The 24318-nt window shown below is 45.1% G+C and overlaps 3 protein-coding genes and 1 pseudogene across 4 annotated transcripts; 2 read left to right on the top strand and 2 right to left on the bottom strand.

Moving 5' to 3' along the window:
- Positions 1-39: 39 nt before the first annotated feature.
- On the top strand, positions 40-2161 carry LOC112888881. Its single transcript, XM_025955249.1, has 5 exons — positions 40-314; positions 436-500; positions 1340-1536; positions 1632-1758; positions 1849-2161. Exons 1-5 carry the CDS (start codon positions 143-145, stop codon positions 1984-1986), a joined length of 699 nt encoding a protein of 232 aa, XP_025811034.1. The 5' UTR covers positions 40-142; the 3' UTR covers positions 1987-2161.
- A 138-nt stretch (positions 2162-2299) lies between these two features.
- Positions 2300-6147, bottom strand: LOC112888878 (cytochrome P450 704C1-like). Of its 2 annotated transcripts, none has more exons than XM_025955245.1 (6): positions 5608-6108; positions 5006-5221; positions 4436-4717; positions 3627-3965; positions 2969-3169; positions 2300-2605 (listed from the first exon to the last, which is right to left on the bottom strand). In XM_025955245.1, exons 1-6 carry the CDS (start codon positions 5953-5955, stop codon positions 2420-2422), a joined length of 1572 nt encoding a protein of 523 aa, XP_025811030.1. In that variant the 5' UTR covers positions 5956-6108; the 3' UTR covers positions 2300-2419. The 2 variants fall into 2 exon arrangements, with proteins under 2 accessions (XP_025811030.1, XP_025811031.1); XM_025955246.1 differs by having other exon boundaries at positions 2336-2601; positions 5608-6147.
- A 237-nt stretch (positions 6148-6384) lies between these two features.
- LOC112888879 lies at positions 6385-10120 on the bottom strand (annotated as a pseudogene).
- A 1111-nt stretch (positions 10121-11231) lies between these two features.
- On the top strand, positions 11232-17093 carry LOC112890267 (spastin). Its single transcript, XM_025957171.1, has 13 exons — positions 11232-11676; positions 11756-11853; positions 12219-12247; positions 12635-12875; positions 12952-13047; positions 13141-13256; positions 13334-13414; positions 13992-14115; positions 14729-14778; positions 16117-16207; positions 16288-16323; positions 16404-16504; positions 16689-17093. The coding sequence occupies exons 1-13, from the start codon at positions 11387-11389 to the stop codon at positions 16803-16805; spliced, it is 1470 nt and encodes a 489-aa protein (XP_025812956.1). The 5' UTR covers positions 11232-11386; the 3' UTR covers positions 16806-17093.
- The last annotated feature ends 7225 nt before the right edge of the window (positions 17094-24318 follow it).

The following is a 24318-nucleotide window of genomic DNA, read 5'->3' as shown; positions in this document are numbered from 1 at the left end:
CGAGCACCATAGACTGACCAGCCCATGAGTAGGTTACCCACCCTTGCAATTGCAACCGAGCCGCACCACGGCGCAGACGGCGGCGGCGGCGGCGGCAGCGGACTAATCAGCGGCCGAGCGGGCGGCGCCGGAGGAGGAGGAGATGCCGGGGAAGGGGCAGCGTCGGAGGGAGAAGAACTACCGCGCGGCGCATGGCGGGGACTCGCGCCTGGCCCCGCCGCCGAAGCAGCGGGAGCTCGAGGCCATCCCGTCCAAGCTCCGCCGCCTCATCGCCTTCCAGAACAAGCACAACGCCAACGCCAACGCGTCCTCAGGTGACTAATCTCCTTTCCTCTCTCAGGCGCTGCAACTAGCACATAGATAATCTGCCCAATCTCCTGTTCGGCTCCATGACCTGACCCTGTGAGCGTGCTGCTGCTGGTGTTCGTTGCCCAGGAGGTGCTCGTGCTCCCGGGAAGCAAGATGATGGGTTAGGGAAGAACAAACCGGCTAAAGACAAGGTAATTCAGGGGTAGAGTTCGTTTCCTGGCCTCTAAATTTTACACTCATCACATCAAAGAGAATCTTGTCATTTAGAAGTATTAAATAAAGTCTAATTATAAAACTTTTTGCACAGATGGGTTCTAATTCGCGAGATAAATTTAATGAGCCTAATTAATCCATAATTTGCCACAGTGATGCTACAGTAATCATCCGCTAATCATGAACTAATATACCTCATTAGATTCGTCTCGTGAATTAGCACTGGGGTTCTGCAATTAGTTTTGTAATTAGACTTTATTTAATACTTCTAAATGACAAGATTCTCTTTGATGTGACCTCTCTAAACTTAGGGTGTGTTCGTTTCCTGTGGTCTAAATTTTAGAGGGGTCACATCAAAAAGAATCTTATCATTTAGAAGTATTAAATAAAGTCTAATTACAAAACTAATTGCAGAACCCCAGCTCTAATTCGCGAGACGAATCTAATAAGGTATATTAGTCCATGATTAGCGGATGATTACTGTAGCATCACTGTGGCAAATTATGGATTAATTAGGCTCATTAAATTTGTCTCGCGAATTAGCACCCATTTGTGCAAAAAGTTTTATAAACATATTTTATTTAATACTTCTAAATGATAAGATTCTCTTTGATGTGACGGGGTCTAAACTTTAGAGGGGAGGAAACGAACACACGCTTAGTTTAGGCCCCAGAAAACAAACACACCCTAAGCTTTGCCCTTTTGTCCTCAACTCTGCACTTTACTCTAGTTCACCTGATTCACTGTGTGTTAAGAGAATGTGATGTGTTAGCTTCTTCAAATTTTTCACACTTCATTTTCTATGATGTTTATATAGAAAACTAAGAAGCAGACCCCAGAGGCTCCAGCTGAAAGCAAAGCATCAGAGATTAAAGGTGGTGATGGTTCGGCTACCGATGAGAACGTGAATGCAGAGGGAAGCAAGGGGAAGAGAAAGCGGGGGAAGGCTATGGACCTTCGTTTCAAGGAATTGGAGGAGAATGTCTCAATTTCAAAGAAGCAAAAAAGGAAGAAGTAAGTCCTCCAGCAGTAATGCCATATGCATTAGATCCACTGCTATCTCATTAGAAGGTATAAACAATATCAACATGTCGTTCCATGAATTTCAGACATCTGGATGAGAAGAAAAAGAAGCGCAAGGGCAATAAGACTGAAAGTCTGCCAGATTTCCCTGGGCGTGAGAAAGTAAAATTTGGGGAAGTTGTCGAGGCCCCACCGAAGTTGTCATTCCCCAAGGTACCTTCACTTCTCCACATCACTACATGTGAACTCCGTTTGTATGATCTAGTTTCTGGATTACACATCGATGGTATTATACTTTTGTAGGTGAAGAGCGCTTTAGATGCTTCTCGTGAGGTGCTAAGGAAAGAGGCGATCGAGAATTACAGAAATATCAAAGGCTGGACATCGAGGCCTGGACTCCAGCTCCCAACACTAGCTGAAAATACATTCTTGTCATCATAGATATTTTATCTTTTTATTGTATCATCAACAAACTTACTCTGTTTGTATCAGAGAAGTTTAGAGTATAGGTTTTGTAATCTGTACTCTCCTGTAAGCGATTCTGAGACAAACATTTCTGTTTGGCTTCCATGTTTTTGTTTCTGTTTACATTCAAATCGGATCATTGTTCTGTTCTTGCCAATAGGTATTATGCGATTAAGAAAGTATACCGACTGTCTGATCAATGGTTTGGGTTTTGGAAACGTATTGCCCATGTTTGGTTCTGTTACATTCTTTCAGATGGCAATTGGAGTATAATATTATTCAGCATTCCTTTACCAAGCATGAGGTGGTTTTTTTTTTTCTAACTTGCGCAAAGTATAGTTGTGAAATATGTAGTACATTTTTGCAACAGTAACAAAGTAACAAATGATACAATAGTTTGGTTGGCAGTTCAAGTTGGACGTGGGTAGGCATACAAATGGAGGCCTTTATCCATATGGAGGGTAAACATTGTTTTGTATGTAGCATCCTTGGACTCATCTGCCTGTTTGAACCTGAAGAAGTGTATCAGGGTGGCAGCCATGATCTTCATTTGCCTATATGCAAACTCCTTCCCCAAGCAAATACGGGGTCCTGCCTGATCATCGAAGAAAGACTTGTTAAATTCAAATTGCTGCCTAAAAAACATGATATTGGCATCCCCTGGCTGAATGCAAATGAGATTAGGTTTGGTTGTTTAGGTAGTTTGGGAGCTGATAGTAGCTTCTAGCATTGGCCTTACATGATTTATATGCTACTTCGTTTGGACTGTAATTTTGTTTCTTTGGCAAGAGAGCAGGATTTGAATGCCACTATCTGCTAATATTCTAAACTTTATCTATTCCTTTCTAATTATTTGCAAGAATCTAGGTAGTACCTAGTATGTGCCAGTAATCTGATTATGGTTGGATCTAGGTCCTCTCTAAGTATGCGAGAGATGACTATAGCCAATTATACTTACATTGAAGGATACAAACTTGTAAGGACTCTCTTGCTGGAAGACTCCATTCACAAGCCATCTTTCAGGCCTGAAATCTTCAGCATCTTCACCCCAGAGGTATGTCATCCTTCCCATTGCATAAATCATGTAATTCATTCCATCTCCTTTTATCACTCTATAACCATTAGGTAGTACATCGTCTTCATCTGCCATCTTATTATCCTGTAAGAGTGCCGCAGAATAAGCTACTAAGGAAATGCCAATTTTGACACAACATAAGTCTATGCAAATATCAGAATACAATGGTGAGTAGAGCTTTATTAAATTTATTTTCTGCATAGCAACACAGCGTTATAGTTGACTAATTAATTTTCTTCTTCTGATTATTCTTGCTGAAAATTAATTGCACCATACTTAAAAGGCAATTCACAATGTATAACTTCTATTTTCTTGCAGTTGTAATATGTAGTGCATTTTCACCTCGAAACCATCTATAAGCTCCTTCATACTTAACTAGTTAAGTTATTATTGTTAACTAAGAATTCACGGGTATGTTAATAACAACCTGCAGGTTACGATAGCATGTGGTGTATGATCCAAATTAAGGCTAAATCATGATTGAATTTGTTTACTTCGACCCTAGTCTATACAAGACAGCCTACAGAGAATTTATTCGTACCACTGGAACAGCTGGATACAGCCGTAGTGTCTCGGAGATCGCAGCATGGAGGTAGTGCATTTTGTCAATAGCGCCTTCATTCAATCTTGCTGTGAAATCCTCTGTGTTGTTATCTTCCGTGTCCCACTCAACTGACTCCTTGATTTCAAGGGCAACTTTATCCTGCACTATAGGATTCTTGCAGAGCATGTAGAAGAACCATGTGAGAGTATTCCCAGTCGTGTCTTTCCCGGCGATCAGGAAGTTTAGGACTATGTCACGCAGGTAACGATTATTCATTGTCTGAGGGTCCTTTTTGCTCTGTATTATGAATCTTGAGAGTATGTCCTCTCTTGCTCTCTGCATGCACCATAAAGGAGAGTTTATAACTAAGAGAAGATTTTGCAGAAGAGAGTTTATAACTAAGAGAAGATTTTGCAGAAGTAAATTTGGTTAAAAATGGATATTGCAGAAGTGAAACTGTGCAATATGTTTAATTTGGCTACTAACAGTGGATTGTAGGATTGTTCAAAAATTGTGGAGTACATGCTCCACAAGACATAAGAGCCGATATCTTATAAAATCATCCACTGCCCTTTAGATATGATTATTTGTAAATGTAGCTAGATTTCAAATGACCCTTGCAACGTCAACAGATCTAAATCAGTCCATCTGGTTAGTATGTGCAAAAATGTGGATTCTCGGGACTGGACACCAGGATCTCTTATTTCAGTGTCAGATGAGTTCTATTCATTAGCTTTATTACTAAAAAAGCGTAAAACAAATGAAAACGCAGTATATACACATTAACAATGTTTTGTAGCCCTTACATTATCTTGTCCATTCATTTGTTCTCTCTTTTGATGGATCAGCTTCATCACAAAGCCATCAATGATCTGAATATTCCTCTTAAGTTTGGCTTCTGATCCGATATTGAAATACCTTTTCAGCTGCCAGAATAGATCAACATATCGGTGATAAACAAGAGAGTTTGCCTCATCAAACGCATTGCTGAACTGAATGCTTAATTCGTCTGATCCAGATAGTGTGTTCAGCTCGAAACCAAATCCCACTTTGAAGATAGAATCCATAGTTGTTTTCATCAAAAGATCCTGAGAGAAGGTGCGTTAATATGACTCAGTTTTGCCATCCAATAATTATTCATAAGGAGAAGTAGCAGGCTAGTCTATGAATATGTATTAGAGCTCAATCAAGTTACTCAGGTTTTTTCAAAGCATCCATGCTCAAACTGAACAAAATTAACCTTATGTTAGCTTATTCAATCCCTATATTAGCTTCACAAGATACCTGCATGTTTATGGTAACACTAACACCTACTAGTATGGCCATATATATCACTTAACAACAAGATGCACTTTTGTGTCTAGTCATAGAGGTACCTGCATGTTTATAATAGTTCTATTAGTTGCTGCAGAGGATATTGTGTCTGCCAGCTTAGTAGCATTTGTTCTGAACACAACACTGCTGAATTCGCGGAGCACTCTGGTTGAGAACTCATGGCTTGCCAGCTTCCTCTGGTGCTTCCACTTCTCCCCATCTGTTGCGAAAATCCCATCCCCGAAGAGATCCTTCATGATGCCATAATTGAAGGTCCCCTGTGTATCAGCATCAAACATGCTAAAAACTGTATCCATAGGCTCATTTTGCGATAACTAGCCCTAGTTAATTTAATCTGTTGTTTGAGATGTTAAATACTTTGATGTCGTGACGAAGTAGAATAGATATTCACTTTGAATTGACTCTAAGCTGTATAATATTTTTTTTGCTCAGTTTACTGCAAGTCACTAGAGGTTGTCGAATGAAGATAGGGGTTATGAATAGATTGCTTATGATTACAGTAGCAGGCTACTGAATCTGTTACACCATTTGTTGCAGGATTTAAGCTTCTGACATATAGAATGAGAAAGCTGTGAGGAAGGCAGGGGAGAAACTGAGAAAGGGAGGGCGAAAGTGATCGACCGGCATGGAAAAGGAATCCCACCTTGCTGTATTTACTGAAGCTGGTCTTGAGGACATGCTCGACGACGGCCGGGTCGGCGGTGCAGAGCTCGCTGTGGCCAGGGTAGACGAGCCTGCTGGTGCGATGCGCCAGCGCGTACCTGACATGCTCGTCGAACAGCCTGTCGAAGTTGCTGAGCTGCCGGAACACTGTCCCGATGAGCGGCGGCCGGCCCCGGTCCCGCCGGGCGTACTCCCTGGCGCAGAAGGCGGCGAAGGACGCGACGACGCCGAGGATGTAGAGGGCCACCGCCAGCAGGGCCGCGGCGAGCACCGAGAGCAAGCACAGGCCCGCTGATGCCGCGAGGGAGGAGGGTAGCTGGGAAGCCATTGGAGGGAGCTGCTGCTGCTTCTTGCTCAGACCAAGGTGAACATATATTCTTCAGCCATGATATTAGCTTGGTCTGGTCATTGATGTGCTCTGGATTGGAACAGCGACCTGTGTTTTCCTACTGATGCCGTACCCCAGTGCTTGGGTAATCTGATATTGTAATTATCTAACATAATAACATATCAGATAGCGATAGCAAAGGGAGTGGCAGCTTGACAAGAACGTCAGCACGGACGTGGCAGCTGGGCTTCATCCTGCAGTGCTTCTGCGTGGCTGACACGGGCAACAAACAGGCCATGTTGGGCCAAGGTTTCGTATCTGTTGGTCCAAAGTAGATGCCGCCGAATAGTACGACCGTCGTTGTTTTTTTTTCTTCGACACCAACAACGGTCGTTATTACTTGTATTGAATACAAAATAATTTGCGTCCTTTCACATCGAAAAATTACTACATCAAAAAGTCATCAACAGATTAATCGTGGAAAATTCTCTATTTGCAAAAAGAAAACATTTCTTTTTTAGTGGAAAAAGAAAACATTTCAGGGAAAATGTCCAACGCACGGCCTGTCGAACTGGAAAAACATCGTGGCCTTGGGCCATCCAACTACGCTCCCGTGGGCATCCAGCCCACCAGCCCATGCAACCTCGTCGATCAAACCGCGCACCAGAAACCTGGCCAAAATTCCCACATCTCCTCGTCCCTGCCGTTCTCTTCGGTCGGCGGCGGCGGCGGCGGCGGCGGCGGTGGGGGAGCACGAGCACGTGGTGCCGCCGCCGGGTACCCAAGGATTTGGCTCCGGTCCACGACTGTAGTATGAGCAATTTCTGTTTTCACCTTACTCAGGCTGCTTATTGGTTAGCCTGGCTGGCAAGCAGTATAAGAATTTTTTCATCCAGTATCATCCAGTATAAGATCTTTGGTCCCATTCTTTTTTAATGGTAATTAGAGTACAGCAAATAATTCTTATTTTAAGACTATGACCCATGCTTGCTTCTTTATTGTTCTTTTACATGTACTCGTCATGAGTTTTCACTAACTTCCCCCAGAGTGCTACGTATTGCTTGTGCAGTGTGTACATTTTTTCAGTACACAGCAAAGGATACAATAGCTTGTCTGCCGCTTCATGCTGAACGTGGGTATGCATACAAATGAAGGCCTTTGTCCATGTGGAGGGTAAACATTACTTTGTACATTGGTTCCTTGGATTCATCTTCCAGTTTGAACCTGAAGAAATGTACCAGAGTAGCAGCCATGATCTTCATCTGCCTGTACGCAAATTCCCTCCCCAAACAGACGCGGATGCCCGCCTGATCATGGAAGGAAGTTAGTTGGTAACATGCAAACCGGTTGTCCAATGATGCGGCATGGTATTGTCCTACTTCAGTTATACTTACATTAAAAGACACAAACTTGTAAGGATTCTCTTGCTGGAAGATTCCATTCACAAGCCATCTTTCAGGGCTGAATTCTTCAGCGTCCGCGCCCCAGAGGTATTTCATCCTTCCCATGGCATAAATCATGTAGTTCACTCCGTCTCCTTTAATCACTCTATGGCCATTAGGCAACATATCATCTTCATTTGCTATCTTACCATCCTGCAGGAATGCCAAACAAATATTGCCATTCCTGTCATAGTATATTTGGTTGAAATAATCTTGAAATTCTGATAGCATCTATAAATAATTTAATAGCATCTTAGCTAGATTGACATTATCTTGAAATCTCCCCATTGAAACATCCAGAACAACCGAGTTTCTTCTTGGTGTTAAGTAAATATCCAAAGGTCTTTCATCATTATGGTATAGGTTACCATGCTAATGTTACTTTTTTTTTGCGAGGATGATGAGTACTACTAGAGTATTACTGAGTATTACCAGTTAAGCTAGTCTTCAGCTCCATGACTATCTAAGATAATTAACTGTTTCATGATTACGTTATGTGACCATGTAATAAGCAGGTACTCAACATCATCAGATACATTTTTTATTCTGTTACTCTGTACAGTAATAGCCTTTAAAGTTATTATTCGTACCACTGGAACAGCAGGATACAGACGGAGGGTCTCGGTGATTGCAGCATGTAGATAGTGCATGTTTTCAATAGCACCTTGATTCAATCTGGCGGTGAAGTTTTCAATGTTGTTATCTTCCTCGGCCCACTCAAGTGACTCATTGATTTCAAAGGCCACCTTGTCCTGCACTACGGGGTTCTTGCACAGCATGTAGAAGAACCAGGAAAGTGTACTTGCCATGGTGTCTTTCCCGGGGATTAGGAAGCTGAGGACTATGTGACGCAGGTAACGGTCATTAATTGTTTCAGGGTCCTCCTCACTTGCTAATATAAACCTTGCAAGTATATCCTCTCTAGCTTTCTGCATATGCCAAAGAGGAGATAAAATTAGAGGTAAAACTGTGAGGTACAACTTTTACCTTGTTTGCTCAAAAACTAATATCTTGATTCATATTGTAGAAAAATATAGCATGGATTGACGGAGTTTCTTACTTTCTTAGAACTTATATAGTCACGTTCATTCTTCAGTTGCTCTCTCTTTTGATGGATCAACTGCATTACAAAGTTGTCAATGATCTCTATGTTTCTCTTCAGTTTAGCTTCTGACCCAATATTAAGAAACCATTTCAGTTTCCAGAATATGTCAACATATCGGTGGAAAACACGAATGTCTCGCTGAATTGAATGCTGGGTTCATCTGATCCAGATAGTGTGTTCAGCTCAAAACCAAATCCCACTTTGAAGATTGAATCCATAGTTGTTTTCATCAAAAGATCCTGAGAAATATTGCATTATATTGACTTGGCTTGCAATCAAAGGCGTGTAAATGAGGAGAACTTGCAATCAAATGGGTAGAAATAAAAATAACTACCAGGTTTGTATCTGGACTTTATAGTTGAGTTTTCTTTTTAAAAAATAAGGATAACATGCAGTTGAGCTTGTTACAAATATATGGAACAATCTTAGTTCCTAAAACTTTGAGCTCTGTTTCAAGTTAATTATTATGTTTGATTGCTTGTTAGGAGAACTGAGTTATAGATATCTCGTTCAGCGGTGTTTATATATTCGCTCCATCGTCCTGCAAAGAACATCTAGGTTAAATTCAGATTTAGATATAGAATTTGCTTCGCTTTGCCTTCTGTAAGTCAACTTGCTAAACTAAAACATAGAATAGGCTACAGCTACAAGTACACTCTTAGAACTAGTATCGTCTTTTTCGTTTTATGATAACTAACAATACTTATGGAAGTTACCTGCATGTCTATGGCAGTTCTATCGGCTGCTGCAGATGAGATCTTCTCTGCCAGTTTTGCAGCATGTATTCTGAACACAACACTGCTGAAGTCCCGAAGCACTATTGTTGAGAACTCGTAGCTTGCTAACTTCCGCTGGTGCCGCCACTTCTTGCCATCTGTTGCCAAAATCCCATCTCCAAAGAGATCCTTCATGATCTGAATGTTGAAGTCCCCCTGCAGATTAGGTTCGAAAACCGTCAGAACTGTGGACAAGCTCCGATCCATTTGTCCAAAATTATACAAGTAACCTGACAAAACTTATTCAGAGCCTGGCATATTGTGGAATGCCGTCCACGTTTAACGGAATACCAAGTCTCGACCTTCCTTTGTTTAAAGTTGCAGGATTTACGCATCTGAACATGGATTGAACGATGCAGTAGCTGGGAGGGGAGATGGACGGTGATCAGCATGGAAAACCACCTTGCTGTATTTACTGAAGCTGGTCTTGAGGATATGCTCAATGACTTGTGGATCAGAGGTCCAGAGCTCACTGTGCCCAAGAAAGAGCAGCCTGCTGGTGCGGTGGGCGAGCGCGTACTTCACGTGCTCGTCGAAGATCCTGTCGAAGTTCCTGAGCATCCTGAACACTGTCCCGACAAGCGGTGGCCGGTCGTGAGCTCTCCGGGCATACTCTCTGATGCAGAAGACGGCGAAGGAAGCAACAACACCCAGGATGTAGAGGGTCACCGCCAGCACGGCCAGGGCGAGAGCTGAAAGCAAGCACAGGCCTGCGGTTGCCGCGAGGGAGGAGAGCTGGGAAGCCATTGGAGCTGCTGCTGGCTGCTCACTCAGAGCATGATGGCCGTTTGTTTGGTTTGGTCATTGACCATGGGCGTCAAATTTATAGAAGGTCGCATATCAACCAGTTTTTACAAATGAAAATGTTTACAAATAATATATATAATAATGCTCAGGTTGTTGGAAGACCAATTACCAGTGTGATGGAGAGGAATTATGTTCATCGTTGGCTCTTGGCAACAACAAATCACACACATTGCAAGTTTGCAACCAACTTTTTTTTTGAGGGAAAAGTTTGCAACCAACTTGAACGTTACGCGCTTAACCGTTTGGTCTCGGTTTGGAGGAAAGCCTCGCTTACGCTTAAGCAGGCGAGTACTATAGTCAATTAAGAACTGACAGCGAGTGACAACATGAAATAATCTCCCCGTGCTAATCCTTTGGGCCAACAATTAAATTGGTCAGTTGGGAAGCAAGGGGTGACCGCAAACTTGACAGGGCCATCGGCAACGACGTCTAGAGTAATTCGATTCATCTGTGCCGCGCGCGCGACAATGGCATGCGGAGCAACCCGAGGTTTCTTCGTCACCGGTGTGCCCTACATTTTCACCCACTTGCGATCGTATCCTTTTCGTAAGAGCGACTGGTGGTAGTCTGTCCGAGAGCGCTATGAACAACGCAGACATGCAGTGCTTGGAACTCTGGATTTCATGTGAAGGTCCTCCTGTCCAAGTGGACTTCTTCTGTCCGTAGAAGCCCAACGCAAAGCATCGGTAAATAGCATCAAGTTAGAGACCTCTAATAAAAGAAACATCGTTTTCGAGGCGCGTAAATGGCACGTTTAATGTAGTTGCGGTTGAGGCAATATATGACTGCAGACAATTGTGTCCCGCTTTTTACTGGTTACAAAAGATGGGCAAAAAGATTCTATAAAGCGATATAGGGTATTTAATTTACAAAGTATGAATTTTTTCGCAAAAGGACCCAACACAAAAGAAAAAAATCGGTCATCCAAAATAATAAATGATAAACCGAGCCAAAAATATGGGCCTGTCCAGCCCGAGAAAATCTCTGGTAGCGACCTATCAGCCCAACCACACATAGACCCAGTAAAAGGCTAAAAGTTGGCCCATGCATCCAGTCTATATTCTCTTCGGCCCAGTAAAGTGTCGGCCCACAAACCCAGCCCGATCACGCACTGCCGTGCCTTGCCGCGGGAGCATGGCTTCTCCACAACAACCCGATCGCCCACGCCAGCCCCTCCCCAACTCGATCAAACCGCGCACGGAAAAACCCACCGAAATTCCCCCAAAATTCAGACTCCACCAGCAACCTCGAATCCCGATGCTCCCGGCCTCCATCAGCTCCCTCCTCCTCGCCTCCAGCGCATGAGCTTCCTCCGCGCGCTCGCGGACACCTTCTCCTCGCTGCTCGTTTCGTCGGGAGGCGGGGCGCCCATGGACGCGGCGGGGGCGGCGCCGTCGCCAGCGTCGGTGGTGGGGGAGCGCGTGGCGGTGAAGCTCAGGGGCTACTTCGAGCTCGCCAAGGAGGAGATCGACAAGGCCGTGCGCGCCGAGGAGTGGGGCCTCCCCGACGACGCCACCGCGCACTACCGCAACGCGCTGCGCGTCATGCTCGAGGCCAAGGCCGCGCGGGTCCCCGACGCTGTCTCCTCCAGGTGCGTCTGCGTCTAGTTCCCGTCGCGGCTAGGGCTTCTGTATTGCTAACTGATTAGTGGGTCCCTGTGGAGCTTGCAGCGAGAGGGGGCAGGTCAGGGTGTACCAGGAGAAGATCGCCAAGTGGCAGACGCAGGTCGAGGAGAGACTCAGAGTGCTTGGACAGAGAAGTGGTGAAGGTGACTACTCATTCTCTTGCTAATTCAGCTGCATTATGACAAGGCACTGCAAAGTTTGTGAAATGTGATCGGCTATGTGTACTTTCGTCTAGGATAATCTGTTAGCTTACCTGCTGCAAAATATGGATTATCAATTTATCATTTTATTCATTCAGTTTAGTGAGCTGTTCAAATGCTTCATAATCTGTGCTGTGGAATATGAGTTCCAACTTTCGTGCTGCTATGATTTGTGTTGGATGTAATGCAAGGATGTTTGACTTTTAAGTGTCTTTTGTTTGTGTAGGGTGCTTAAATTTTTCCTGCTTATCTCATTCGCTTTAGTTCCTTGGGAGTTAATTTTGTGTTATCTTGTCTGTGGTTTTCAGGAGCTGCTGCTTCAGTAGTGCCAAAGAAGGTATAGTTTCTGGACTTCTAGCTGCACGTGTGGTGTTATATTGTATCAAACTTCTGTTTCATAGCTCAACTGATGTTTGTTTGGTGTCTTCATATTGGTTGTTTGGCATTGATACTTTATAATTTACTGTCATGTATCTGTCTTGTTTTAGTATTAAGCAGGCATCCACTTTATGCAAAACCAGTGTGCCCTTTATTTTCCTCCTCACCTGCCCTTTATTAGTTCACTGATATGTTGATATGGTGCAATGCTCTACTTGTTGGCCATGTTCTAGGGGTAAAAAAGCTTGTTAAGCCAGGGACTTTTGCTCATGGGGATTTGTCTGAGAAAGTTGTTTCAATTTTGAAATATCAAGCATTAGAAAAATGACAAAGATCATTTTTGTAGGTTGTTGCTAGCAATCCTATTAATAATACAGCAAAACCAGCACCAAGGAGCATCCAAAGGTCTACTTTGCAGAATAGCCCTACCTTCAACAGAGGTGGACAAGCCTCTACACATCAGAGGATTAGCAGCGGAGGCTCCAAACCTGTTCGAAAGGCTGGTGCAAGCTGTGATGACAAGCTTGTTGAAATGATTAATACAACCATTGTGGACAGAAGCCCTGCTGTTCACTGGGATGATGTTGGTATGTTGCTAATAATTTGTCTATACTCCATTAAAACATCTGTCACAGTATCCTTGATGAGCCATTTGATTTGTAGCTGGTCTCGACAAGGCTAAGCAAGCACTCATGGAAATGGTTATTTTGCCTACTAAACGAAGGGATTTATTCACCGGACTTCGGAGACCTGCTAGAGGTAAGATTCTGCATTCTGATTTCTGAAATTGTCCTTTTTCTACACTTGTTCTATTAATAGGAAAATCTGATTAAATTTCATTTCATCTTTTAGGTTTGCTTCTCTTTGGTCCACCTGGGAATGGAAAAACGATGCTTGCTAAAGCTGTTGCATCAGAATCTGAAGCAACATTTTTTAATGTTTCGGCTTCTTCATTGACATCAAAGTGGGTACGTATTATCCTTCCCTTTTGAAAATTTGATGTGGTGGCTGATCTAAATTAACTCATTTTTCATTGGCAAAACAGGTAGGAGAAGCTGAAAAGCTTGTCCGGACACTTTTCATGGTTGCTATTGATAGGCAACCATCTGTTATTTTTATGGATGAGGTCCGTGTTACAAACCCTTTATGCAGTAAACATTCGTAGTTAGCTTCCATTTTCCCTACATTCCCTACCAATTTGTTAGAATGGTGATTCATCATTGAGAAAAAAAGGCTGGTGCCTGGAAGTTGTGATTTATTTGAAACGTACAACTATTAGACAGGGAAAATATGCAATTTCCATTTTCCACAAGACAGTGGAATGCATTAAGCACTAAATTCTGCTCTTAGGCCATATGGACTAATGATTTCATCTAAACTTCACTACTTCTGGTAGTCCAGTGACCCCATTGGTTTTAAATGTGGTATTTTTGCTGTGACCTGCTCAAGAAATCTATTTGAAACACAATGATTAATTTATTTTTATCTTGTGACCTTGCAAGTAAAATCTTTCTGAATATTAGTTCCTGGGAGCAATAAAGATGCTATCTGTATACTGTTAGTTCAATTGGCATTTAATATTCTTACAGTATTGAACTATATTTACTTAGGTGATTATATAGATTCTTTCGTATTAAGTTGTTTTCTTGTAATATTGGAATCTGAGGCTTCTTTATGGTGGCTGGCTGGCTTTTCCTCTGCAGATTGATAGCGTCATGTCTACAAGGCTAGCTAACGAGAATGACGCTAGCAGGCGATTGAAATCTGAATTCCTTATCCAGTTTGATGGGGTATCCTCGAACCCAGATGATTTAGTAATTGTTATTGGTTAGCTTCTTTACCTTTCTCTGGTTGTTTAATTATGCTTTGCTTTTACCTTGTGTTTGCCCTATAGTGCAATATTTATGATACTTCACATTCACAATTGTAAGTTACAACTAGATAATCTTGAAATCCCATGCTGGAGCTTCTCTTTCATAAGGACAGTAACTTTTGGTTTTGTAATGCCTGTTGCTTGATTAACTGCTGCTGCTTAGGGCTTGATATCCTGTACTTGGTTTCAGTTTATTGCTTCCCCAAAATTAGTAAAAAAACACACATTTGAGTTGCTATGCAAATGACCCTCAATTTCACTTCTTAGTACTAGGTTTTTCATTACTTAAGTAGCCTTGACTAGGACTTGCAAAAATTGTTCTTCATGGGGTGGTATTTCTGAAACAGCATCCAGCATTATAGAGCATGTTATATGAGCTGTCATCAGTAATTCAGTCTAATTAATACAGAACAGTTTACCTTGTCAGCTTTTAGTGTCTGCATTTTCTCACAGTTAAATTTTATTTGGCAAGGCAGTATCTGCAGTTCTGCATACTTATATTTTCTAATACTAAGTTATCCTTTTATTTTTCTCTATATTTTTGGTTGATGGCAATTCTTTGTCTAGGGGCTACTAATAAACCTCAAGAGTTGGATGATGCTGTTCTTCGAAGACTGGTAAGATTTATCCCAACATATATGGAGTGTTACTGCTTTTTGTTGGGCTCAGAGTTTATCCTGCATTTTTTTAAAAAAAAGAGGCGCGCTCAGCTTTTCTTGAAAGCAAAAGGTTCGTTACAACCAGAATGGGGGGAACCCATTTAACAGAAAAGGAACAACAGGTCTAAGCTTATTACAGAGCATGCTGAAATTAAATTTCCACAATGTCCGAAACAGCAGCATCGTCCAGCTTCAAGTTGGAGAGCCACAGCTTCACCTTCTCTCCCACGGCCATTGCTACAGCCTGGTCGTCCTCACCCAGCAAGGGCCGCCATCTCTGCACAAAAGCAATGCCAGAATGGATTACATCCATTGGGCTTTTGGAGAAGGATCTTTCAATTGCCATTTTGTTCCTTATCCTCCAAATAGCCCAGGTTACCCCTGCAAGGACAAAAAGAGCTAATCCTCTCGACAGCTTAGAGCTTTTAGTGAGTCTCCCCGACATGAGATCACTGAAATCGTGAGGACAGCCAGCCCACCCAAGAGCATCTCGAACACAACTCCAGGCAAACCCAGCCATGGAGCACCCAAAGAAGATATGATTAGTAGATTCAATGCCGCCACATAGGCAGCAATGAATGTCCCCTTTTCACCCTCTTCTTTTGAGAGAAACCGCAGATTGTAATTTGTTGTGTTTTAGCTGCCAAAGGAAGATCTTGATCTTCAGTGGTAATTTAGAGTGCCAAATATCATCACTTTTCAGAAAGCACACCCCCCTGTGTGTTACAAACCTGTATTGGGATTTGGTAGTAAAGGTTTTAGACTTGTCTAGTGCCCACATCACCTCATCTCTAGAGTCCTCCTCAATCTGTATCCTGCAGTAGATCAAGGAGTTCACCCCACAGAGTTTATCCTGCATGAAAGCTGCACCTCTTTCCTGAGACATTTCTGCCTGAGTCTATTGTGGTAACCTGAGTTCTTTCTGAAACTGAGAACGGCAGAACCGTTTCACAAGTTACACTAGCAGTTTCTTGTGTTTGCCAATATTTTTTTTAGTAAATGGGATGGCTACCATGCAATGGTCTATTTATGTTGAAAATAAGCTACTTTCCAAAAAATCTAGTTTGAGGATTAGGTACTTTGCCTATTATACTGGTCATGCGACATGTAATTCAGCCAGACTGTTGCATTATTATTCTGTTCTATTACTGTTTTAGTCCGAATGAGTCATGGGTGGTAGATGGGCCTTGGAACATTGGTGTAGTGCTATGCACTTACTTTTTCTCATTAATACTTTACTGTGCCGCCTTCATTTTTCTATATTTTGAATGCCACTGTTTTCAATCTTATAAACAGGTAAAGAGAATATATGTGCCACTACCTGATCCAAATGTACGGAGGTTACTTCTGAAAAATCAGCTCAAAGGACAAGCATTTAAATTGTCCAGTAAGTGCTCCAAGGTTTCACTTGATAGTTATTCATTACATTTGTAAATTGAAACCTAATCTAGAACTGGCTCCTGACAGATTATGATTTTGAAAGACTTGCTGTGGAGACTGAAGGTATTTTATTTTCTGGTGTATGATGATTTTGAAAAGATGACCTATGTGGTCCTTTGGTACTGAAACAGTTTTGTTTCTAGGATATTCTGGAAGTGACCTGAGAGCCTTGTGCGAGGAAGCTGCAATGATGCCAATAAGGGAACTTGGTCCACAGAATATTCTTACTATTAAAGCAAATCAGGTACATTTTTAAAACAGTCCGAACATAGATATATTTCTTTCGCGTTTTATTCATGGTCATATAGCAGTTTAAACGGACTTCTAGTTATCTCTATACAGATAATGTAGTCTTAGTTATTATTCCTTAAAAAATGGGAATGTCAACATGCAAAGCAAGCTAAGGCCATTTTCAACCCGTTTTGTAGTTGCGACCTTTGAGGTACGAAGACTTCAAGAACGCCATGACTGTGATTAGGCCAAGCTTGCAGAAGAGCAAATGGGACGAGCTGGAGAAGTGGAACGAGGAGTTCGGTTCGAGCTGACAATGACGCGCACCGTCTGCTGATCATTCAGCTCCAGCTCGATTGATTTGTACATGATGGCTTATTACACAAGTGGTCACTCTGCTTATCCATGCGTCCACATTGGATACGACACGATACGACTATACAAGCACAAGTCTGTTGTCTCTTGTCTGTAGCTATGTAAATGCTGCACAAGAAAATCCAGCTGCTCGGGCCGAGGGCAGATTAAAGTTGTCATCATGGTGTAAAAAGGAACAATGATTTATAACTTTAAAACAAGGTCAGAATGAAGTTGCACTGCGTGCATGCTCGTACCTCTTGGAAGTTGCAACTGTTGTCAACAACGCCTTCGCCCGCAGGAGGCGGCCCAACGCCTCTGGCGGCGTCGCGTTCGGTTCGGTTGGGCTGACCCACTGGGCACCGGCGGCACGGGCGAACGCGCATGTGCCGGCGTCCAGACCCGGACAGGGTGCCGCCGCTGGTCCCCCACTCGCACTGCGCTCTGTTGCCGTGCGCGCGCGTCCCCATCACATCCTGATCCACGGCTCGGCTCTCTCTCGCCGTGGCTTGCTGCTACCAGGTGACACCGAAGTGGATCAGGGAGCGGTTTGTTTCAAGCAGGTGAAGGTCACCGAAGTTGTTAAAAGTTAGGAGAGCGACGGATGGATACTCTCTCTGCTGTGCATACGTTGACATGCTACTGCTGTGCTAGGAGGCGTCAGAGATTCAAGGGCGATGCCCTGGCCTATCCTATCGATCATCAGTGCAATCATCAATCATGGCTTAGGATTCCCGTTTAGGTGAGCGAAATGAAACCGTCTTTGAGGAGTCCACCGCAGTGAATTTATCCATCTGCGCTGGACAGATTGATAGATAGATCGTGGTGCTGGGGCCCACGTGCCTGCGCGCAATGTGGGTGGTGGTGGTGATGGTGGGGTTCGGCGGCTGGCCCCCCCGATTTGGCCCCGGAATGTTCTTGCATTGCTACCATGTGAAGTTCCTTCCCCCAACTGATCCACACATGCCGTGCCGGCCGGCCTGGTTGGTGAAGTTTGGGTTCAGGCTCGGCACCAAATCGGATCTGTGGGTTGTACAGCCTGCTAGCCTGCTCCTCACTTAAAAGCTTTTGATAGTCTTTGAAGGGACTCCAGAATGTATTTTGGGGTCGGTTTTACCTCATTGATGTACTTTGTTTTAACTATTACTGAAAGCACTTGCATCCAAAAAAAAAATTCTTTAAAGGCTCGAACAACTTGAAACAATGCTTAAAAGCTTTGTGACAAGACTTTAGTTGAAGAACAGTAGGGAACAAATTGCGGGGTGGGTCCGGTACGGCAGATACGGTGCAGGGCGGAGGCGACGCCGCTTTCCGGTTGGCACACCTACTAGAGCTAGAACCTCTCACAGCCCACAGGCCACAGCTACGAGCTAGTACTCGTAGCTCGCACAAACAAACACGCGCAAGCAATCACATGTCACGGCCTCACAGGTCACATGAGTGACCCAGACCCATGGAGGCGAGGCATGGAGCCGGCCGCGGCCGCCGCCGCCGGCCGGCCTACCTCTCCGGCCATGTGGCCATGATGGGTATGCCTCAGTTTTTGAGTCACTGGGATGGGTGGGAGCTCCGGCTGGATTCGCGTCACGTCAGGCATGGCCGTTGCCGGATGGCCATCACTCTTTTCCTTCCCTTTCGCCTCGACCTCGATCTCTTTCCTTGCACACATCGAGAGGTGGGATTGAAAGAAACCTTCCGGGAGTAGTACTCTAGGACCCTCTTTGGGGCCATGCAAGCGAGTGAGTGCCCTCCTCTACTCGTCTCTAGCGTGGCGCGCCACAAGCTAGAGAGAGAAGCTACAACTCGAAGAAGAAGCTAATCACGGCGCAAGGCAGGCAGTGCTCGATGCTACAGTGATCTAGACGTGCTCAAAAGATCCTAGAGAGAGAAAGAGACGGGTGGGCGGATGGACATTGGACAGCACGCTGTTGTAGGAGCAAGGGTAGAGGCTAGACCGCCAGAGGAAGATGGACAGTGCACTGTGTTGCAGGAGTCTAGGAGAGAGAATCAGAGGGAGAGATTCACCCACTAACCATAGGATCTTTTTGCTGAATCATTGGGGTTTCATTAAGGCTCCATTTAGAAATGCAGGTGTTTCTCCACAAAATGCTTTAAGTCCTTTTTAATGAGATTTCTGCCACAACACTCAAATAATGCTTGAAATTGCTATATATAATTGACTCCGTCTTTCTTGTGCTTCACATTCATTTTTCCTTTCCCCTCTGTGGGGAAAACAGGCAAATTGTGATTCATGTGAAGCTGTATTTTCCTCTCAGAGCATGGAGCTACAGGCTATAGCCTATGCATGTACGTGCTCGCATGAGACAATTGTGGTACAGCCCATTTTCACATGCTGTAAAACAACCTCTGAAGAGCAAGCAATGAGCTCTTCTAGTAGTAGTCCCTAGGCCACAACCGCAAAACAGTGCTCCACATTGTTGGCTGTTGTTGGCCCTATCTCTTTATCCTGCGCACCATTGCAAGCGAGTAACAAACTTTTTCCTCTCTTCTAGCTTCCCCTACTTCTGGGGCTGCCATCATCATGCTGGCTCTGCCTCCTCCTCCACATCACATGGCCTGTGCCAGCAAATAATATGCCCGCTGGACCCGGTAATGGGGCATCAGTACCACTGTGCCCTTCCCCTTTTGGCGCGGCACACTGGTTTCTTGCACATCACCCCTCACTACATGAAGTATAAAAACTCTTGCCCCCCTTTCGGCATATGGATGTATGGTGCAGGGCTTAATTCTGTATTTTGCCAATGCATGAGGTTAGGTCTGCGTGGTGCGTGTATGGCTGGATTAGGTGTGGGCTGGTGCGTGCAATGCAGGTGTGGTCCATGGTGTGGCTCTTCATTCTCTTTGTAGAGGAGCAGCTTGCTTGCTTACTAGTTGTGCTGTGGATAAGAAGAATGTGATATGATGTTGCCAAATTTAAATCACATAGAAATAGAAATCATAGTGAAAAGTCAAGAAGAGTGGGCTCATGATCCTTGAGCTCGGTGTGTAGTAGATACATCACATTTACCAGTATGTAGCACAAGTCCTCATATTTTTGGTCAATGCCATCAATATTTTAAAATCTTTGCATGGGCACATATGCACTAGCCACATTTCAAAATCTCTCTCAACCTACACTTTTTGGAAGCCATATGGTTCTTCCATCACATCTTCTTCATTAGGGGGGGGGAGAGAGAGAGAGAGAGAGAGAGAGAGAGAGAGAGAGAGACCCATCACGGATTCTATGATGGGTTCAATCAATCCATGTGTATGCATGGCATGGTCCTAGCCACTCTACACATGCGTACATGGCACATACGGTCATACCATCAATAATACGAACCAAAAGGGCACTGTGAGGCCAGAGGATACGCTACTACTATTCACCTGCTCACCCCTGCACCTGCATTATCCATTGTACACTCAGCTGCAACAGTGCCCCGGCCATTTATTCAGTTTCATTTCTTGCACATAAGAAGATGGAGGAGAAAACTGAACGGAAACGAAAAAGAATCACTATTCTCATGATCACCAGGCCGTGGTTTTGTGTGCACAGTAAGGAGAAAAAGGCTGCCGAAATGTTGTTGCTGATTGATGGGACCTGTGATCTTGCACAAATGAGGGACCCTGTTGCCCTGCACACAACAGCTGCAGAACAGCAGCATTCCTTGGTTGTGCGCACACTATACCTATTGTTTGCTGTAGAAATTACAGTGGCCAGTTTAAGAACATCTCCCTCATGGATTAGGGCATTCTTACAAGTTTGCTTAAAAACTGAACATGTAAATACTAATTTTATCCGGGGCTGCAAAATCAATCAGTGATCAACTCAAACAGTTCAGAGCTTCAGAACGTTGCAGGGAGCCTGAAAGCGAAACCTTCCAGAGTATTGCCATCAGACCCACCCGGGAGAAGACGGAAACAGTTCATTGTTATATGTACTGTTGGCGTTGGTCCCCTACCAAGCACTGCACAATCTCTGTCTCGGGTTCTCTCCAATGCTTTCTCCAACGTGTACAGTTCTCCAGAGTTCAGATTGCCAGAACAAAACTAAAACCAAACGAGGTACAAGAGATACATGAGATGCAGAAATCTGAAATCTTGCCAAGAGCTAGGCTGGTTGTATAGTTGTATATACAAGCAGCTAGCATTGCTGCAGCAATGGCAAGTTAGCAAAAATGCAGACTCCACAATGGCATGGAGCAGCAACCTTTTGACTAGTCCAAAACTAGGCACGCAGCCCTTGTCCCATGTGTCATGCATGGCCGGCCCTGTGAGGCTGTGACCCAGGCAGCCATAGCCCATAGCTGACTTGTGATGAGTTGCCAGCAGAGCTAGAGCTGCCTGTGCTGCGGTTGCTTGGCCTTGCCCAGCTCTAGGTCCCTGCATCCAGTTATTGCTCGGCAGTTACAAAGGTGCAACGCCTTTGCACAGTTGTGGCTAGGCTTTCGGCCAGGGCCAGGCAGAGAGAGCGAGAGAGAGAGAGAGAGAGAGAGAGAGGGAGGGAGGGAGGGAGAGAGAGGTGTCACTGGTTCATTGAAGGCAAGTTTGGATGCATCTCCCTCTTTGGCTCTCCTCTCTCCTTAGAGAGAGAGAGAGAGGTTGGAATGTTCATATTTGTTTGCATGTGGTGTGCATGAGTATTGAGTACTGTGCAGCCAGCATCGATCTCTCTATCTATGATGCCTGTGTGGCTGCCTAGCTAGCTGCTTTGTGCCTATTTTTCCTCCATCGATATGCTACTTGGCCTGCATTGTTTCTTTTCTTTTTTGAAAATAAGCCTGCATTGCTTCGGGTTCTCTCTTTTTAGTCTTTACTGCCCTGCTGGCTCGTGTTGTCACACACACACACACACACACAGAGCCACAGAGGTTAGCTAGGTGAGGGTTGTACAGGGCGCCTTGTGATCGATTCAGCTCTAGCCATGGTGATGAAGGCTGCAAAGCCTGAGGCTACTACACTCGGTGTGAGCCTGAGCTGTGTGTTTTATGACTCATGCTGCCATAGTGCCATGCATGCATGCATGAGAGGAGAGCTATAAGGCATCTCTTCTCTCTGAATACTAGTAGTAATATTTCTCTGACGCGTTGCTCATGGAGTACTTGCTTGTCTCGCATCCAGCCTACAAGGAGCAGGATCAGCCAGCAGCCAATGCATTGCATTGGGCAGCTCAAAGGAAGAAGAAGCAGCAGCAGGCAGGCAGCAGCGAGGAGCGCATGCATCAGCTTTGTCAGGGGCACAAGCTTGAAACACACGTGAAAAAAGAGAGACAGATTTAATCCAAGACGATGTTTCGGCACATCAGGGCATCAGGCGCGCAGAAGCTGTAGCCATCGTTGCTACTTGTGAGTTGCAACCGCATTGTACGATCGTATCCTCGCCCCATGAGAGAGATAGATCAACTGTTTTATTTCAAAAGAAAAAGAGATAGATCGACTGCTATGCAAACACAAGAAAAACGATTGAACTTTGCAAAACTACAACTTTATTGACTAATTGTTGGTTTAAACTTACAAAATTTTGACCTTTCTTTCAAATCAAAATCCGCCGTACGTTGATGTCCCAAGGCCGTACGTATTCCTTATAAGTTGCAACTGCTGCATGCATAGATCGACTGATCTGCAAAATTGCAACCCCAACAGTGTAATGTGCATTTGGCTTCCCAATGCATTGTCTAACTGCTACCAATTCAGTTCGGTCGATCTCGGATCCTGCAACACAGCATGGTCGTCTTGGATCGATCAACGAAATGAAGGGTGGCTTAACTCCATTAATTACATTCCTGCAGCAGCTAGGATACAGTATTGTATATGAGCAGACTCTCTGCATGCAAACCTAACACGAATCAATTCCTTGCCTACGTCGCAAACTGGTATGCAGTAACAGCGCATACATGTACGTGCAGAAGATGACGCAGAGAGCAGCAGCCATTGCTAGCTGTTCGATCCATTGCAAATTGCAAGCCGCCTCGATCATGGACCAAGTGTGAGCGAGCCTGAACAACGCTGCTGCGGCAGCGGCAGCAGGAGTTACTTCGATCGCGGCTTCAATTCGAGGCCTGATGGCTCTGCAGAATGCGTTCTGAATCTCTGGTAGTGCGCTGGGTGCAGTGCAGGAACCGATGCGGGGCAAGCATATGCAGACGCAGGGAGAAGTAGATGCTGCTCACGGAGGGATCAGATCAGATTCAGAGGGCTCCGTTTGTGTGTGGCGTTAATGGCCTTGATTTGGTACGCCACCCATGTAGGTACGCGTGCCGGCATCGGGAGGACGACGGCTCAAATTTTGGAGGGAACAACCCCAACATTCGCTGTCTTGTATTCGAAGAAATAACAAAAGAAAGGGCACGGTTGTTCTGTGCATGGTCTTTTTTTGTGTGTGAACTAGTACAATCTAATGAGGGTTTTTTTCCCCTTAACCCCATAGCCCCCACATTTTTGTCCAATCTTTTTTCAAATGCTGATTTTTGAATTCTTCATTTTGAGTGCAAGAACAACCTTTTCTTTTAATTTGCATGGAAGTTATGTATACCTAGGGAGGGTATGGTTCCACTATGAGGCACGTCAATTTACTCGATGTTTGGTACTTTGGTAGGTACGCCGATCCCATGCCCTAATCCCATGGAGTCATGGCCACATGGTGCTGTGTACTCTGGTGTCTGGTCTAAACCCCCGGCCCCAACCATGATTAATTAACCAATAATTGCAGCCACGACCAGTATCAGCAGCATCTCCTTGAGACCTTGATGAGGAGCCTTCCGCCATGGGCGGCAGCTCGTACGGCTGCACGGCTGGTCGTGGTCAGGTGAGCAGCGCCCGCCTGGCAATGGCCGGTGGTGACCACGAGGAGGAGGAGGAGCAGGGGAACGCCGTCACGACGCCGCCGCTCTCCAATCTCCCCCCTCCACCCACTCCGCCGCCGCTCGCAGTCACAGCCCCGGCGTGATCCAGCCCAGCCCGGTACAGTACAATCTCTGCACGTACAAAAGGCCGCAGGGGCAGGATGGCCGACGATGCGGAGCCACACGGGAGGCCACAGGGTTCCCCCACGCGGAGACGATCCCGCCTCCCTCCCGCCTGGTTACCGACTAGCGGGCGACTCTCCTTTTACGCGCGCGCGAGCTCTCGCCCTGTTGCCTTGCCCCGCTTAAACCTCCACCCACCCTCGCCGACAGGTGGGTCCAGGATCCCCTGCCGAGGACGGCGGGCCGCTGCTCCTCTCACTGACAGGTGGTCCAGGTGGGTGCCGGACCCGCGTGTCATTGAGCTTGCAGCCTGGCCGCCGCAACGTGCCAAACGGGGCGGAGGAGTTTGAAAACAGGAGGCCCACGGGCCCCTACGGGCTACACGTATCCCCTCTGCGACGGGCCCAGTCTCTGGCGCGGTGGGCCCGGGACCGTCAGCCTTAACACCCCCTTCCTCCTCCCTCTTCCCCCCCCCCCTCTCTCTCTCCTACCACCACCCTACCACGCTC

This window comes from Panicum hallii, chromosome 4 (genome assembly GCF_002211085.1).
Source record: "Panicum hallii strain FIL2 chromosome 4, PHallii_v3.1, whole genome shotgun sequence".
Classification (NCBI taxonomy): Eukaryota; Viridiplantae; Streptophyta; class Magnoliopsida; order Poales; family Poaceae; genus Panicum; species Panicum hallii.
This window is presented reverse-complemented; position numbering and strand designations above follow the sequence as displayed.

Excerpts from the sequence above, each read along its gene's own strand:
- LOC112888881 (XM_025955249.1), top strand. The coding sequence starts at position 143 with ATGCCGGGGAAGGGGCAGCGTCGGAGGGAGAAGAACTACCGCGCGGCG. Across the intron at positions 501-1,339 it reads ACAAACCGGCTAAAGACAAG|AAAACTAAGAAGCAGACCCC; the intron begins GTAATTCAGGGG and ends ATGTTTATATAG. Across the intron at positions 1,537-1,631 it reads AAGAAGCAAAAAAGGAAGAA|ACATCTGGATGAGAAGAAAA; the intron begins GTAAGTCCTCCA and ends CATGAATTTCAG.
- LOC112888878 (XM_025955245.1), bottom strand. The coding sequence starts at position 5,955 with ATGGCTTCCCAGCTACCCTCCTCCCTCGCGGCATCAGCGGGCCTGTGC. Across the intron at positions 5,222-5,607 it reads GCTTCAGTAAATACAGCAAG|GGGACCTTCAATTATGGCAT; the intron begins GTGGGATTCCTT and ends GCTGATACACAG. Across the intron at positions 3,170-3,626 it reads TGTATCCAGCTGTTCCAGTG|GATAATAAGATGGCAGATGA; the intron begins GTACGAATAAAT and ends GCACTCTTACAG.
- LOC112890267 (XM_025957171.1), top strand. The coding sequence starts at position 11,387 with ATGAGCTTCCTCCGCGCGCTCGCGGACACCTTCTCCTCGCTGCTCGTT. Across the intron at positions 11,677-11,755 it reads CCCGACGCTGTCTCCTCCAG|CGAGAGGGGGCAGGTCAGGG; the intron begins GTGCGTCTGCGT and ends TGGAGCTTGCAG. Across the intron at positions 16,324-16,403 it reads ACTTGCTGTGGAGACTGAAG|GATATTCTGGAAGTGACCTG; the intron begins GTATTTTATTTT and ends TTTTGTTTCTAG.